The sequence below is a fragment of the Leguminivora glycinivorella genome, chromosome 12 (assembly GCF_023078275.1).
Source record: "Leguminivora glycinivorella isolate SPB_JAAS2020 chromosome 12, LegGlyc_1.1, whole genome shotgun sequence".
NCBI lineage: Eukaryota > Metazoa > Arthropoda > Insecta > Lepidoptera > Tortricidae > Leguminivora > Leguminivora glycinivorella.
This window is the reverse complement of record NC_062982.1, coordinates 11,602,820-11,620,736: the sequence shown is the minus strand read 5'-3', so window position 1 is coordinate 11,620,736 and position 17,917 is coordinate 11,602,820. Positions and strand designations below refer to the sequence as shown.

The window sequence follows — 17,917 nt, the reverse complement described above, 5'->3', positions numbered from 1 at the left end:
GGTGACAAGTTCGATTTTAACATTTGCGACATCAATGCAGCCGTTAGTAGCAACGCAATCTGAATCCGAAACGTACCATATGGTAATTACTTAAGTAGCTACCTATATCAATAATAATGTTCTTCTAGAGCTGTAGCTCTCTTAAGTATACGGCTGTATGATCTTTCTGTTTCACTGTTTCTTCCTTGTTCTCCACCATATTTATTTATTTTTCTTCTTCCTGCGACTATCTCACGTTATATGTGAGGTTAGCAACATAGATTCAGATTCAGATTCATTTATTTCATAATACAAATTACAGTATAAATTGCATGTCCATCTACAAGAATTCATATTACGATCGTCAAATACAATAATATAAATAATTTCATAATACCTAGTTCTAATAATAAACGATTTAACAATATCTTATTAATGTTTAAGTATTATCTCCTGTAGCGGATCGTCAAATTACACAAATATAAGTCAAATTACAAGAAATTCAATAACATAATATATCGATTTATAATAACAACCTAATTTAGCACAATGTATTTTCATTTTTTATCTTTCACACCTAGGCAATCACTCCTATTTCATATTCACACAATCCAATATCGTTTTTGGGTCTTGCTGTCTGTCCGTCAACAATCAACATTCATTCATGTTTACTTACGAAATACGTACAAAAAATAATTAACTCTTAAACAACTGATTGACGTTCTTTTACTGACCCAGTAGTAAACTTTTCATAAACAGTTTGTAAAATTGGGAGCACAATTTATCAAGATCATGCAATAAAATGTGAGTCCGACATGAGAAACAGTCGAAAATTCAATCGCAGAGTGCGCAGACAAGATACAAATCGATCACGCTTCCTAGCGTTTCATAGCTATAGGCCGAAAGTCCACTATCATAGAAATATCATCATAGGCAACATGCCGTCCTTTTTCTTCACGTTGGAGAAAAACGGAGGCATACAGACCTATGATCATATATCTATGCTAGTGTACTTTCGGCAATAGACGCAGACGGTCAACCAAATCTTAGCACTAAAAAAATGTGACAAAGTCGAAAATGTAGGGCTCACAGGCCAATTGTTGTCTTCATAATACGCTTGCCTTCCTAAACTTTGATATTGGTGGAATCATTGACGAGCCCATACTTAAAATTTTGATTGAAAATTTAGGGTCACTGCTTTAATTCCCATAGACAATTTGAAAAACCGGCCAAGAGTTTAATGAATGCGGGAGGAATGTTTTTAGTGAGAGCTGTTTAAAGGAAATAAGCGAATGTTTTATTGTGTGTTTGAAACATTGTCTCCTGCTCGTTTATTTCTGTTTGCTTTCCAAAAAAAAAAAAAAGAGCGTATGGGCCACGCTCAGTGTAGGGTTCCGTAGTTTTCTGTATTTTTTTCAAAAACTGTTCAACTTATCAAGTTCAAAATAATTTTCCTAGAAAGTCTTTCTGAAGTTCTACTTATGTGATTTTTTTTTATATTTTTTAAACTTATGGTTCAAAAGTTAGAGGGGTCCGGGGACGCAATTTTTTTAACTTTTGGATCGATTATTTCCGAAAATACATACGTACATACAATCACGCCTGTGTCCCATGAAGGGGTAGGCAGAGCACATGAAACTACTCAGGTTTCAGTGCCACTCTTGACAAATAAGGGGTTGAAAGAAAACGAAATTGTGACATTGCAGTGACAGGTTGCCAGCCTCTCGCCTACGCCACAATTTAACCCATATCCCACGGTCGCCTTCTACGACACCCACGGGAAGAAAGGGGGTGGTGAAATTCTTAACCCACACGGGCAAAAAATATTACAGTGTAGGGTTCCGAGAATATTACCTAACAATATAAAAAAAATATTTTAGTAAACCCCTATTCATTTTTTAATACCTTTCCAACAATAACTAGGGTTGAAACACGTCACCCCACGTCGTTAACACGTTAGGGTTGAAATGAAAAAAAAAAACACTCCCCACTTTACGTGTAGGGGGGGTACCCTAATAAAACATTTTTTTCCACTTTTTATTTTTGCACTTTGTCGGCGTGATTCATATACATATTGGCACCAAATCTCAGCTTTCTACTAACGGTCACTGAGATTATCCGCGGACGGACGGACAGACAGACATGGCGAAACTATAAGGGTTCTTAGTTGACTACGGAACCCTAAAAAAGAGGGGTTGACCATCTCCCTTTCGCTCTTTCTCATTACCAATTATGAATTACCAGTTAAGTTTACTTTGCCAAGAAACGTGAGAGATTGTTAGTGAATTTGGCTAGACAGAAATGAGGTGATTATTTTTGTAGGTATTGGGATCTTCATAAAATATGCCGACAGTGACGGCGTGGCTAACTTTCTTATCGCAAGCAATCGAGACCCAGATAAGCACGGGTACGTGATTGTAATTTCATTACCGGGCGGGAGGCTCAGACTTGTAGGTGGCTTTACTGTATTGCCGGAGTGGATTTATTAAATTATTGGAATTTACGTTTAGGCTGAAATTACCTGAGGAATAATAGTTATTTGTTATACAAGGGGGCAAAGTTGTATTTTAACGCCGAGTGTGGAATTGAAAAACGAGCAAGTGAAAGGATTCTATAGTTGAACCACGAACGAAGCGAGTGGTTCGAGAATAGAATCCTGAACTTGCGAGTTTTTTAACACACGAGAAGTAAAATACATTTGCACCCGAGTGTAACACAAAACTTTTCCCCTCACTATAGCGAGGAAACTACAACGCAAAAAATGCGTTTATCACTGCTTTCAGTAGTTCCACAGGTGGTAAATCATCTTTTTTACTAGATTCACCTACTTTTATCAATTTTAAAGCAGTTAATTTGACTTTATTCAAGGTCAAATTACTTTACCCACTAGTGGATAAAATGCGTTTTTACCCGCTGGTATTAAAGGACAAAACACGTGTTTCCGAGCTAGTGAGGGGAAAAATATTATGCGTCTTCACTAGTTTCTGTTACGCAACACCTACTTATAGGTATACTTTATTTGATTTAAGTCCGCCGACGATGTTCAAAGTTAGCGAAAATTCGAAGCCTGCGCGTTTTCACATTATCCGATCCGATATCGGATGTCGGACCGCCATTGTTGATTTTTTCCTTTGAAAATTTTGAAATCCTTCTACATCCGTTATCGGATTGGATAATGTGAAGACGCACTTAGCGAAAATTTGGTTTTAAATTGGAATTTCCTTTTTTCCTGGTTAGAATTGAGCAGCTTGTACTTATTATGTAATTTTAATTTCTTATATGTGTATCTTTCTTCTACATAATATACTTACGTGAGCTATGTCATATCCGTGAGCATAGTAAATAAGTAGCTACATATTTACCCAATTACGATAACAGAATCTCCAAGACAATAGAAAGTCATAAAAGTTGCGGCATATTGTCTGCTCCAATAGTATACTATATGTAGTACTCGTATGATGACACCGCGGCCGCGCAGACTGTTACACAACAACGTTATTAGGTTGCCTGTCTGGGCAAATGTTTGTGGTGCGATTAATATACTAGGTACCTGCTGAACTATCTCCAACTTGTCCCTTTATCGCTCAACAAAGTAGATAAATTGTTGAAAATTAAATTAAGTCACGAAAGAACACACGTATGTGTACTTAATACTTACAGAAAAGATCGTTTCTGCTTAGAAATATCCGAAGATAATAGTTATTTGTTATACAAGGGGGCAAAGTTGTATTTTAACGCCGAGTGTGGAATTGAAAAACGAGCAAGTAAAAGGATTCTATAGTTGAACCACGAGCGAAGCGAGTGGTTCGAGAATAGAATCCTGAACTTGCGAGTTTTTTAAAACACGAGAAGTAAAATACATTTGCGCCCGAGTGTAACACAAAACTTTGCCCCTCACTATAGCGAGAAAACTACAACGCAAAAAATGCGTTTATCACTGCTTCCAGTAAGTAGTTCCACAGGTGGTAAATCATCTTTATTACTAGATTCACCTACTTTTATCAATTTTAAAGCAGTTAATTTGACTTTATTCAAGGTCAAATTACTATACCCACTAGTGGATAAAATGCGTTTTTACCCGCTGGTATTAAAAGACAAAACACGTGTTTCCGAGCTAGTGAGGGGAAATAGTTATTTGTTATACAAGGGGGCAAAGTTGTATTTTAACGCCGAGTGTGGAATTGAAAAACGAGCAAGTGAAAGGATTCTATAGTTGAACCACGAGCAAAGCGAGTGGTTCGAGAATAGAATCCTGAACTTGCGAGTTTTTTAACACACGAGAAGTAAAATACATTTGCACCAGAGTGTAACACAAAACTTTTCCCCTCACTATAGCGAGGAAACCACAACGCAAAAAATGCGTTTACCACTGCTTCCAGTAGTTCCACAGGTGGTAAATCATCTTTATTACTAGATTCACCTACTTTTATCCATTTTAAAGCAGTTAATTTGACTTCATTCAAGGTCAAATTACTTTACCCACTAGTGGATAAAATGCGTTTTTACCCGTTGGTATTAAAGGACAAAACACGTGTTTCCGAGCTAGTGAGGGGAAAAATAAATTTTAACAAACAGAGACGTTTATCATAGGAGTTTTAAAAATGAAAAACAAATAAACATACCTAATACATCCCTACATGTAACGCTGACTAGGCTCATGAATTATGTGATACAATGATACAATTTGAGTATATCATATTTATGATTTAATGCTGACAAAGCGTGAGATGAATGACTATTCATTTCATTGATTACCGAGACACAAATTTAATCAATAAAGTGTTTTCTGAGAAACATGCATAATACAACCTCCATTGTTAGGCACATTTAAAAGAATGGCGAACCTAACGCAGTGTTAAGTGTTCACACGTATAACATAATAGTGTATTAGTTCAAATGGGAGCCAAGAATAATGGTTGTGCCACAATACCGCGAGTATTTATAGCGATAAACAATGTAAGTAGCATATAGGCGGCGGCAGTGAATGACCTGACGAATACCGCGGGTATAGCTCGTAGTTGCTACAATTTCTATTGATAATTCAGTGTTGTAGGCTGTTGGTAGACATTTTTCTCAGGCGACGATGCGTGTACGGCAATTCGAAGACCAGCGGAGCGAAGGCATCAGGGGCGGGGACAGGAGCAGGTAGCAACTGCAGTGATTATTTGATTGAATTTATGTACACTGAGAGAAATTTGCATTGTGAATTTAACAAGTTCGACTTGTTGCGGTTTATCCGTTTGAATCAGCCAAACGTATGTTTAAAACAATATGTATCAGGTTGTTTTTATAAAATCGACTTGTTGATTCAAATATATTGCCGATTCAAATGACAAGTAGCTTGTTGTTTGAACCAAAGAGCACGTAGGCGCTATTTTAACCAAAAAACTTGTTGAACGAACATGAAAACTGGTTGTATTTTCTCTCAGTGTACCTATTTAGTCAAAAACGTAATATAAATGTTAATTTTCGGACTTAAGATTGTAAAGAGAAAAAATCCCTTGAAGATCCTGAAGATAGTTTTGGTTATTGGAGCATATCTCACTCACTACGTTCACTTCCGATTTTCAGGGTCGTATCGAAACTGTTAATGTTTTAATGGGTCTCCAGACCAATTGTTCTTTTGTCAGTTTTTTTTATAAGTTTAATATGACTTAGGTTAATAGGCTACTTGCCTCCTAGTCAAATCAGCTTTTTTTAAGAATTGTCAAAACGAATTTGAACGACTTGCTAATATGGAATTTATATGAAATCGAATTGAGTGACGTCACGGTGAACTCAGTTACTTTATATATTTCTACCTGGCTTATTAAATGGAAATTGGATTCAAAAATTACTCCTATCCATGTTTTTCTTATAATTATCTGATGCTCTATTTCGTGCATGGTATAAAATATTTTATTTGAACTACAATCAAGTTCCCTATTGGTCTCATCTTATCCATGTTTATTTATATTTAATGGTATTTATTTATATTTAGTCGCAAGCATATGATGTCAATTTATGATTGTAAAATAATAGGTACCTATATACCTTACCTACTTCTAATTCTACAAACTTAAACTTCGTATGGTCATTAGTCTACGACGGAAGTTGTGACACGGGCAAGGTATTAAAAATTAACTCTTCAGAGGTAATTTAGAAAACCTCATCCGCTTGGCTAGTTCCCCTGTTGACTGTAACTGCTTATATTATACATAGAATAGAATAGAATAATTTATTTAATTATAAAAACCCAATATAAATTTGTTTTATTATTATATTATTTGTTATATTATTTTCAGTCTAGTAAAATTTGTTTTATTTTTTTTTCTCGAAATAAGCTATAGGATGTTATATGTAAGTTAGACCGACTTAAATTACTTGCTGCCTGCTTCTGTTACTCCCGGTCCCCTGCCTCCTCAAACATATATTTAGAACTTAGGTACATGTTGATATTTGAATAAAATATAGCATCGAATGGGCTTACCATTTACCGTCAACATTAAGTTAACCAATTTAATCATTACACTATCTATTGTAGACAGCCCACAGTGTGTTAAAAACCTCAGTTTTGTCTCACCTTGTTTTTATTGCAAAATTCTACAGTTAAGAAGGTTTTCAACAGTAGACTAAAACTCTGACGGTGCTACTGCTTCTAGTTTTTTTATAAAAAAAATATTAAAGTTTGCCTATACCCGGGTCATAAAATTCATAAAAATAATAATTTCTAAAAATCTATAATACTTATTTAAATTTCAATTAAGCCAGTTGATTAGGCGTATAATACCTCACCTTTGTGCAATTTGTTGTTTATTTTCTCTTGTTACTTAAGGAGAAATGTATGTATTTTTATCTTTATGTTTTCATTTTATAATTCGAGAATAACGCCGTATTAGCACATGAAACCAAAACAGAACGATAGCTTACACGTGTTTTTATTATAAGCCATATTAAAATCACGTGCTAATTCCGCGTTAATCAAAAGATATCATTCATTTAAGTTTTAATTCAGGGCTGTCACCTTGAATACCCGGATGTTACTGAAAGTTATGATCCAGGTCTAAAATGTCAAATGTTCATTAAATTACGTATAAGAAGGCGTACTTTCTACCACCGCTTGTCACTTCCGTAAAAACTAGTGCCTACGTCATTCTTCATTTTTATTTAACAAGTTGTTGGCCAATGTATAGCATTTCATATTTCACTGTGCAGAGTGTGTTTCTTATAAGAACATAAACTCAAGAACAATGAAAACGGGTCACTTTGTATGGAAATCTACATACAAAGTGACCCGTTTTCATGATCAAGAAAGTGTAAGTTCTAATGAACGTTATAAATATTAGTTTTATCACATACAGTTACAAAGCATTAATTGAAGAAAATTGAGATTAAACATGTGATTTTTACACGATTTTTATGAGATAAAACAGTTACAAGGACATGCATTACACAATACTTTAAAAGATCAAGGACGATGTGATAAAGGAATGGATGTACCTACTACTCTTCATTGACTGAACTTAAATTTTCTGAAATGTAAAATTCGCGGCCGGACAGTTGCCCGATTTTGAATTATTTATTCATTAATTTCATAACTTTTTTTTAATTAAACTGTATTGCAAAATATAACGTGTACAAAGGCGAACTTAATTCCAGAAGGTATTCTCTACCAGTCAACTTTTGGATTATTGTGGTAAGTAACAAATTTTAAAAGTGATACTGAAAAAATTCAACAGTGATCAACGGTAGTATTTTATAAAAAATTGGTTCAAGTGGGATTTTAACCCACGACCTCCGAATTGCTGGTCCAAAGCGCTATCAATTAAAAAGAGCCGACCCTCCATCGCAATGATTTCGGTGAGTGTTGATGTTTCTGTCAAAGTGTACGAATTATTTAAAATTGTAAGGCCTTAGGTATTAAATAATGACAGTGAATCGATCTACAAGCTTCGAGAGTTTGAAAAGTTAATAATCGAATCCGGATATAACTAGCCTAAAGTAACGACCCTAGTCACAAGAAATCCGGTTATAACTAATATCAGTTCTAACTTTTGATTAACGCGGAATTAGCACGTGATTTTAATATGGCTTATAAAAACACATGTACGCTATCGTTCTGTTTTGGTTTCATGTGCTAATACGGCGTTATTTCCGAATTAAAAATTATAAACATATTAACAGAAATTCGTAAATTTCTCCTTATGTAAAAAGAGAAAATAAACAACAAATTGCTCAAATGTGAGGTATTATACGCCTAATAAACTGGTTCAATTGAAATTTTAATAAGTATTATGGATTTTTAGAAATTATTATTTTTATGAACTTTATGACCCGGGTATACTAGGCAAACTTTAATATTTTTTTATAAAAAAACTAGAAGCCGTGGCACCGTCGGAGTTTTAGTCTACTATTCAAAACCTTCTTAACTGTAGAATTATAGTAATAAAAAGGTGAGACAAAATTGGGGTTTTTAATACACTGTGCCCATTTTCAAGTCGCAAAAACACCGTGAAATCTAATCATTGGTTAAACATGAACGCTCCAGTTTTAACCGTTTGTTGAAATATTGCATACAAAAACGAAGGCGCATCGCAAGTAACGAAGATTCAAATTTTTATATACCTAAGTTTTAGGTATGATTTAGATTGGATTTGTCAGTGTCAGAAGGACGTTTCTTCGAACAAAAACGTCATATTTGATACTGATAGATCGATATAGTATCTCGTTGACATCGCAGTGATTTCTTGAAGCATCATTCGAATACCGTCCTTCACATGATGAGATGGCGTAGACTTCACCAAAACCCTAGGATTCGGTTGCATCTGTTTGTCACAGTTCGTTTTATTTTTTATAACGAGCAGTAGTTATTAGAAACAAACATTATTTACCGGTTATCACTCGTTACAAAACTGCCTGTTAATGTCAGGAAAGTCAGTCAGATGCCACTTAACCCTTAAATGCATGACCTTGACGAAGATTTATTCAAATTTCAATTTTGACGTGCTGTCATTAGAGTCAAAAATAGATGATGCATATATACATCACTATGCATTTAAGGGTTAAAATGACAGTCGCCGTTTAAAGTTCAAGTTTAGTACGGACAAAAATATCATAATTCACTGGAATATGACGTTGATCAGTTCGTCAATTTAGTGCAACTATGTAGTTTATTTTTACGTAGTTGTTAAAACTTCGCTCGTTAAAGTGTGCCCAGGCTTTACAAAAGCGGGTCCCTGGTTACAATCGGTCTAACTCTAGACAAAGAATCTGGTTTGTCAAGCAACTCCGTGGCGGTTAAATTGAGCGGGTCACATTAACGACGCTCACCTCGTTTGTTCCCTGGGTGGCTAGCCGAATGGCACAATCGCTCACGAAACGCTCACGAAACGAAGCGCTAGTAGATATCTATCTCTATCGCGCTTGCGTATTGGCGCGACAGAGCCAGCGGCGTATCGCTTTCGTTTGGCGTCGGAGAAATGCCATTCGGCTACGGGGCCTGATTGTGCAACAATTCATTTTAACTGCTAACAAATTTGCTGCGTACATTACCTAGAGGCAAGGAACCGTGACATTTTACGCTACAAAAACTATTCTTAAGGATTTTTTGCCCGATTTTCTTGAGGTATTTCATGTTGTTGTGATTATAGATTAGACATATTATCATTTTTTACATTTAAGAAAAGATAGCGTGATATAAAATACTAAAATTATGGCTTATTATTATTGATATATACGAGTACTTATGTCGCTAATTAATTACCTGCAAGTACATATTGATGGCGTGCTACAATAGTGGGATTTCATTTCCAATTTGTATTATTTATTTACAGAATGTTTTTCGAGACAAACATATCATTTTCATTATAATTTTGTACATTAAAGAATAGATATCGTGATATAACATAATAAAATTATAACACATTATTATTGATATATACGAACACTTATGCCGCTAATTAGATATACATATTTTGCATGTACATATAAGTAATGATGGCGTGCTACGATTGTAGGATTTCATTTCCAATTTGTATTATTATTTACTTATACAATGTTATTCGAGACCAATAGACCATTTTCATTATCATTTAGTACACTAAAAATAGATGGGGTGATATAACATAGGTAATAAATTATAGCAAATATTGATATTACAGTCTGACCAAAAAGAGTAGAAATTAAAAAGTGGCAGCATTATAGTGTCATCCCTTTCAAATCAATATGTGTGAGAAAACGGGACGACACTACGATGTTGCCACTTTTGAATTTCTAAATTTCTACTCTTTTTGGTCAGACTGTATATGTCGCTAATTATTAGGTATATAAGATATATTTCATACATAATGATGGCGTGCTACGATAGTGTGATTTAATTTCCAATTTGTAATATTTACTATATAAGTAGTTCTATAGAATGTTTTCTCCGGTCTCCCTCTAAACATACTCTTTACCGCAAAATATTAGTACATACCAGTGGCGTGGCGTGAAAATTTTCGTTGATAAAGCCGGAGGGGTTTTCGGGATCTGTTTTGTATGAACTTCTACTGATACTGGAGAATTTTAGAGAACCCTTAGGGAATCGAGTTGTATCGACGCCCCGCCACTGGTACATACTGTTAGTCGTCTCTTGTTGTTAGATGTTACAAAGCGAATCAAATAACTAATCAAGTACTATACTGTATTTAGTAATTCTTCATGTTCTGAAAGTAAAAGTTGCAGAAACCATACTTTTCTGTACTGGAACTAATACATTTTACTTTTCCTAGACGGATCACTGTTAAATATTCTTGAGAGAGTAAATCCCAATATAATCTTTGCGTCAATTTTTTATTTTTATTTACTGCCTTTTTCTAGTCACAAAGTGCTTTTCCCAGAGTATCATTGTAGGTGACTCGTCATCTCATCCCAAAGTTTCCAACTCCGAAGATGCAAGGGTGATTGTATGTGCGACTGTGTATTGTGAGTAGAGCGCCTGGTAATACTAAACTTTGTAATAAGTACCCTCATAACGTTCATTACAAAGTAGGTATGTCAATGTACCAATGTCAATGGTTTATACATTACATTATTTCGTAATATTTAGGTAGCAAAATCCTCAAATAGTCTCCACTATTGGTAGAAATAGGAGCCCGCTTTTAATGTCCACGGCTCAGCGATTTGAAACTAAAATGTTCATTGAATTTACATCACATTAAGCGTGCAACACGCGACAGGAGCGATTCCGTCTGACCACAGCGTTTCCCGCTGCAACTGTGATCAATGAACTGAACTAAAATACTTTCATTCACTCGCGGGCATTAAAAAAACGTCTGTTTACTTACCTGTGGATGATGTGGCGTTGCATGCTGGCGGCCCGTGCGACGGCGTGATAACTGATAACATTAGATGACTTAATCGAAATGATTAATAAAATTATCGTGTCACGATGTCTGATGAAATCTAAGTACTTAGGCACATTAACTAAATCTTAATGAACGACACAGTATTTTCAATCAAGGGATGAAAGGAAATGAAAAGGACCGATTTCTATCGAGGTAGTCGCTGACTGGCTGCATTGGAACGCCAATGGTAGGCAGGCAAGTACGGTCGCGCGATAAATGATAAAACATCAGGCCGTCCCTATCGCACTATTTGTAAGTTCGATAGGGACGGCCTGATGTTTTATCATTTATCGCGCGACCATGCTTGCTTGATTGGGCTTACAATTATGTCTTTGGCTCGAGTTAAACACGCTACCTTTTTATTTTCATTATACTAAAAAAGTGCCATATATGAGTAATAGTGTTTAATTTATATGTGTAATTGTTCTCTTTATATTATTGACCAAATATTTATACAATACCAAAAACAGAAACAACAGATCGATTAGAATATGTATTTACTCGATTGAATTCGATGGGTTCCTAATTCGACTAAACATGTTAATTTTATTGAAGGTTAAAACGTCCATTCAGATATGTATAAGTCTATATGAGGTATATGTAGGTTATTCAAAGTTTGTAGCAGCTCCTGGAAACAGACGAACTATTTATTGAATGGATGTTTATTGGCCCATTCATCCCGGCCTCGACGTTACGCACGCACACTAATATTAGTAATTGCTGAACATCCAAATGATGCCCCTGTTCTTAATAAACGGAGCCGGCCTAGACGAGGACGAGCGTGACTAATGCGGGCTACATTATTTTGTGCAACTACAGCTAAAACACGACATAGAAATACTAAATGTAAAGATGTCATATTTGTTTGATTAGAGTTTCGAATAGCTTATTCGTGAAGGAAGTGTCAGTTCGGCTGGTAGGCGTCTCAGGTGACCCCAGGGCTGACTCTTTCTTTGCCCAGAGAATAGGGTTGGCAATTCAGAGGGGAAATGTCGCCAGCATTTTGGGGGGTTTCCCGCAGGCGAATGAACTGGGGGAAGTTTTTTATATTTAGGTTTTTTTTAATTAATGTTTGTTTGTGTTAGCTGATATTTAGTTGTAAGATTTGCTAGGTTAATTGTAAGATTTGATTTATGTTTTGAATAAGTTTCATTATTGACATATATTGCTAATTGATATTACACTTTGACATGAAAATAAAAATAAAACAATAAGTATTATTAAAATAGCGGTTTTGGTGAGCCGCAACATTAGCACATCTGCGAAGTAATTAAATGATGCTTGTGAACTGTGAAGTCTCCAATTCGCACTGAGCCAGCGTGGGACTCTAGCCAAAACCCTCTCGTCTTACCTGAGAGACTGTACTCAGCAGTGGGACACAGGTATTCGTAGGTATACACTTAGGCGAAATTATTATTTTACAACAGTACTAAACATGCCGTTATCTATGTCGGTGGCCGATTGTAAAATCATGAAGATCATAAAGTTCCTGTGTAACGTATTATGGTAGTCACAGTAAAAAAACCAGGCAGGATAGATTTAATATGTTGCTTCAGATTTCCGAACTGTCCGAAGGGCAAACTGTCCAGTAACAGGACGTTCGGGGAATTATATAGAAAATCATTTTAACGTTTGACAATACGCTATGCTATAATTTCACCTGAGGTCCGACGTATTCATTCGTATACTTTATACATTGGTGATCTTACTAGTTGCGATTTTGTTAAATTTCGGAAACTGCGACTCACGAACTATGACTCTTTCTTATAAAAAAACTTAACAATTGCCAACAAAGTAACATGTAGTAGTACATTAAATGGCTCCTGACCTTGTATCTCCAAATAAAGTTGGTCAATCCCTATCTTAAACAGTAGTTAGGCTAGCAGCAGGTACTTAGGTTATTTACTTGAAACTCGAAAGCCGATATAGTCTAGATAGGATTGAGTTCGCTACTTGGCCTAGTAAAGTGCGTGATTGCCGTCTGGGTCAAACTACTTATTTAGGCAATATTCTTTAGGAGGCTTTGTTCATGTCTGGCTCGCCATATATAGTAAGTATATCGTGTCGTGTCTCCATTTTGGCCGTAAAGAATGAAGTCCGCGAAGCACAGAGAACCTCCTATAGAGTAGCAATTTTGTATATTTTGTTCGCGATACGAGTCACCACTGTTTGGGGTGCGAGGAGCGGGCGGGGAATGTGTTAAGCGCGCTGTGATTGGCCGTTTCAAGGACGGCGGGGAGTCGCGCCAGATGAAAAGGGACAGAAGTATGACTGTCCCTCTACTGACGCGTAAGTGGCCAATGTAAGTTGACCTATGCCGGCTCTGAATAAATTATAAATATGACTTATATGTGGAATGTAATGCCGTCTGTTTTTAAATTTGAGCTTCTTGTTACCTTTCCACACCATTTCACACTACAGGTGGACATCTTTAAGGCATCAAAATACCCTTTTCCAATTTTTTAGTGCGAAAAACATGCGCTGCTTTCGGGTCTGTTACTTGGTCGATACTGATCGGGCACGGCGAGCGCCCGCGCTTATATCAGTGCAAATACTAGGAAGGCTGGCGACCGCGAGTCGTCTTGTGATGGATGTCTATAGGGGTTGGTCTGTGCCGCGAAGACATAAAAACTATTCAGTATTTGTAGTTGATCTGGGACTCGGTTTAAATATTTAGTTTTTATTTTAAGTTTGGTAGGGTATGCATAGGTAATTAGGTACCTACGTATAACCTACAGGAAAATAGCATATAAGTTTCTACGTGAATTTGAATATTTCTTGTGGTTTTGACAGTCTTGCTGATTGGCACGCATATCACGCACGGCTTTCTCTAAGATTACAATTTCGCATTCACCAAGCAGATTGAGCAATGTCGTATCAAAATAAAAACAAAAACGTAACCAATTGTTAAACTAGAGTTGAGCTTCCGATAAATATACCTACCCAGTCAAAAATCTAGTGTCAAATTGAAGAATCCATAATTAAAGGCAGACGTACCTACAGTTACAAATATATGTAGCATATGTTTACGTCTACCGGTACGATTGCACAAATGCATAAGCCGTTGGCCATGTGTATGTTTGTGTGTGTGACCCCCATATTACCAGGAAAGTCTGCAATAGATAAGACCCATACATAGACTACCTATGACAGACTTCGCATTTTGAGCCATGTTTACATTCGCGCTCTTAAGCTTGTAAATTAGTAAACTAGGAATTTTGAGAGCTGTTACTATGAACCACACCACACAGTAATGTATGCCTTAATTTTATTAATATATCGATTACAATAGAATATACGTTTAAAAAATTAAAAACACAATATACTTGTTTAATGTAACAATCATTAATATCGTTACAACAGCTACTCATGTACAATTAGTCTTAAGTGTTAGAAACCCTGATGGCATCATTGGCATACCACATGTTATACATATATGTCAAATTATAAATAAAATTTTAACATTTTCCGATAACGAAATGATAGAAAAATTAACTACTGCACTAAGTACAATATCAAACTCTTTCGTCATTCATGAGGCTCATGGGGATCGCAATCGCGATCATTCCATGAGAGCGCCCTTTGGCAGTTCCGGCTTATGATTACCGCGCGATAAAATTGCGCAGTCTCATTTGCTCTATCTAGTGTGAAAGTCTGGCGCGTCCGGCGGCACCTGGGCTTCCCCAGCTCACATCCGCAACTGAATTTTAAAATAACTTCAGCATTCCAAAGAATTCTGCTCATGCGTTCCAATGACGTAAGCGCAGTTTTTGGAATGTGTATCTTATCTTGGTTATCTTGGATACACATAACGGTATCAATATGACATGTCTGAAGCACCATACCTACGATAACAATCTAGCCAATTTATTTTATCGCATGATGTTACAGTTAGTGGGTTTTTGTACTCGACAGACACTCATGAATGAATCTTTCTATATGTCTGACTCGTTGAATGATGACCCTACAACACAGACCAACCCCTATAGACATCCATTACAAGACGACTCGCGGTCACCAGCCTTACTAGTATTTGCCATGATATAAGCGCGGGCGCTCGCCGTGCCCGATCAGTAGCGACCAAGTAACCGACCCGAAAGCAGCGCGTGTTTTTCGCAATAAAAAAATTGAAAAAGGGTATTTTGATGCCTTAAAGATGTCCACCTGTAGTGTGAAATGGTGTGGAAAGGTAACAAAAAGCTCAAATTTAAAAACAGACGGCATTACATTCCACAAATAAGTCATATTTATAATTTATTCAGAGCCGACATAGGTCAACTTACACTGGCTACTTACGCGACTCCCTTTTCATCTGGCGCGACTGCCTGCCGTCCTTGAAACGACCAATCGCAGCGCGCTAAACATATTCCCCTCCCGCTCCTCGCGCCCCAAGCACTGGTGATTTGTAGCGCGCACAAAATTTACAATATTGGTACTCTATAGGAGGTTCTCTGTGCCCTACAACCAATCTTTGCAAATAACGAAAACTCACACGGGATTTTCAGTAATTCCCTTGAATTAGGCATTAATGACCTTGAATTAATATTATTCCAGAATATTATAGGTTCAATTTGGACTCTCTGCTTAGTGTCACCACTGAGAAGAGTCACGCCAGCCCCGATTATGCAAATGGTAGACCTGCGGCTTTGTCAACTATTGTCTACTGTGTGTTGGACACGCATGTCCATGTCCAATGCCTGTTCTAATGATCAGAGTCGACCAAATCAAGATATGGAATAATCTGGTAAGCGATCACCACCCCCAGACGGCCGAAACACCAGAAGGCTTGACGGCTTTTAAGATGAGAGTAAACCTACATTCTTTCCTTGAAGGTTTCATATTCTTCTTAACTGATCTGAATTTATTTTAATTTATAATAAGAATATACGACAATTTGCTGGTCCATCCAGTGTTTCACATATCTGTATTTTTCATAAAAGTGCATTCCCATCCGAGCTTTTTCCATGTTTTACAATGTTTGCATTATTAAATAGAAAATTCCACCGGTTATATATGGTAGGCGTGTTCAGTGGATTCATGTAGAACTCAACATCGTAGTGTAATAATTTATTTCTAAACTTGCCCATATGGGTTAGGTACAAATAAAAATTAGTAATACTACGTAATTATTAATACAGGATTGAAAAGACAACACTGAGCAAAGAATTGCCCTCATTCACCTCAAAAGTATTGCAAAAGCATTTAAGTCGTGTAGGTACCTAAGCTTGTTGCACCTGCAAAATATATATACTTATTCTTATTTTTGACCTTTACTGTAATTAATTATACATAATTATAAAATTAATGCATCCCGTGAGATTCAAGTTAGTCTGATCTATACGAAATGTAAAGTCGTAGCGATAGCTATCACGTTGGCCCCCGTCCCATGGGATATGTACGCAGAGTGACCGCTTTGGCGAGCTGGATGCCATATTCGGTCAGTGCACACTGTTGTTTACCGTGGTATCGCGAGGCCGCGTGACGTAGCGTCTAGACGGCCCCGCGCGCCTCACGCCGCTCTCCGGCCCTGTCATTCCAAAACACAGGCGAGCCCAGGGCTCTAACGAACCAATATAATCGCCCTTTGCATTTATTGGTAACCTTTCAACTACTCCACTTGAAAAGTAGCTCGCTAACGCGAACGAGACGGATGGGAATAGAACGCCAGCCATGCACTGTTTCGATCACCGGTTTATCTTTTTAAACGGTAATACTGCAATATACCTAGCGGTGCACTATACATACTATGTTGCGAGTGCTCGGTATGTGTCATCGGTAACTACGTATGGCTAGGTTTCCCACTCGTGACCACGCCCATGTTCGTATATTATGTTATAAATTTTCAGTCACTGATAAGTAGGTTAATCCATACTATACTAATATTATAAATGCGAAAGTAACTCTGTCTGTCTGTCTGTCTGTCTTTCTGTCTGTCTGTCTGTCTGTCTGTTACGCTTTCCCGCTTAAACCACGCAACCGATTTTGATGAAATTTGGAACAGACAATCTTTAGACCCTGAGACAGAACATAGGCTACTTTTTATTTCGAAAAAAAGGGATGAAGGGGTTGAAAAAGAGGTTGAAAGTTTGTATGGGATTTCTTAATTTTAAATGATAAAACCATGAAACTTTATATTTTAGCACTTGATAAGTAATCATTAAACATATATTTAAAGTCACATACAGGTCGAACGCGATTAATTAACATTATTTTTACCTTTAAAATAAACATGGTGGGAAATAAACATTAACTAAAAGCGGGTAGATTATATTTATTTGTCTACCCCGAACATTTATATAAATTAATATCGGGTAGTTTTGTGTTGTTTACATCTCTGGTGACATTTTGCTGGGACGTCAGTCTTCCGCGACCACGGCCAGTGCAACCTGGCCGAAACGTTGGGAAAAAAGGTAAAAATAATGTTAATTAATCGCGTTCGACCTGTATGTGACTTTAAATATGTGTACAAAGTGCGAGAACTTAAAGTGTTATATCATTAAACATCTTGATAAGGGATAGGGATAGGGATAGGGATAGGGATAGCGATAGGGATAGCGATAGGGAAAGCGATAGTG

The 17,917-nt window shown here is 36.6% G+C and overlaps 1 protein-coding gene across 1 annotated transcript in view; it reads right to left on the bottom strand.

The window, feature by feature from the left end:
* The window catches only part of LOC125231638, a 66,409-nt gene extending 55,022 nt beyond the window's left edge, over positions 1–11,387 (bottom strand). The window contains exon 1 of the mRNA XM_048137116.1: positions 11,283–11,387. Coding sequence (XP_047993073.1) covers positions 11,283–11,305 — 23 coding nt within the window. The 5' untranslated portion in view covers positions 11,306–11,387. The remainder of the gene's footprint in view (positions 1–11,282) is intronic.
* Between the last annotated feature and the right edge of the window lie 6,530 nt (positions 11,388–17,917).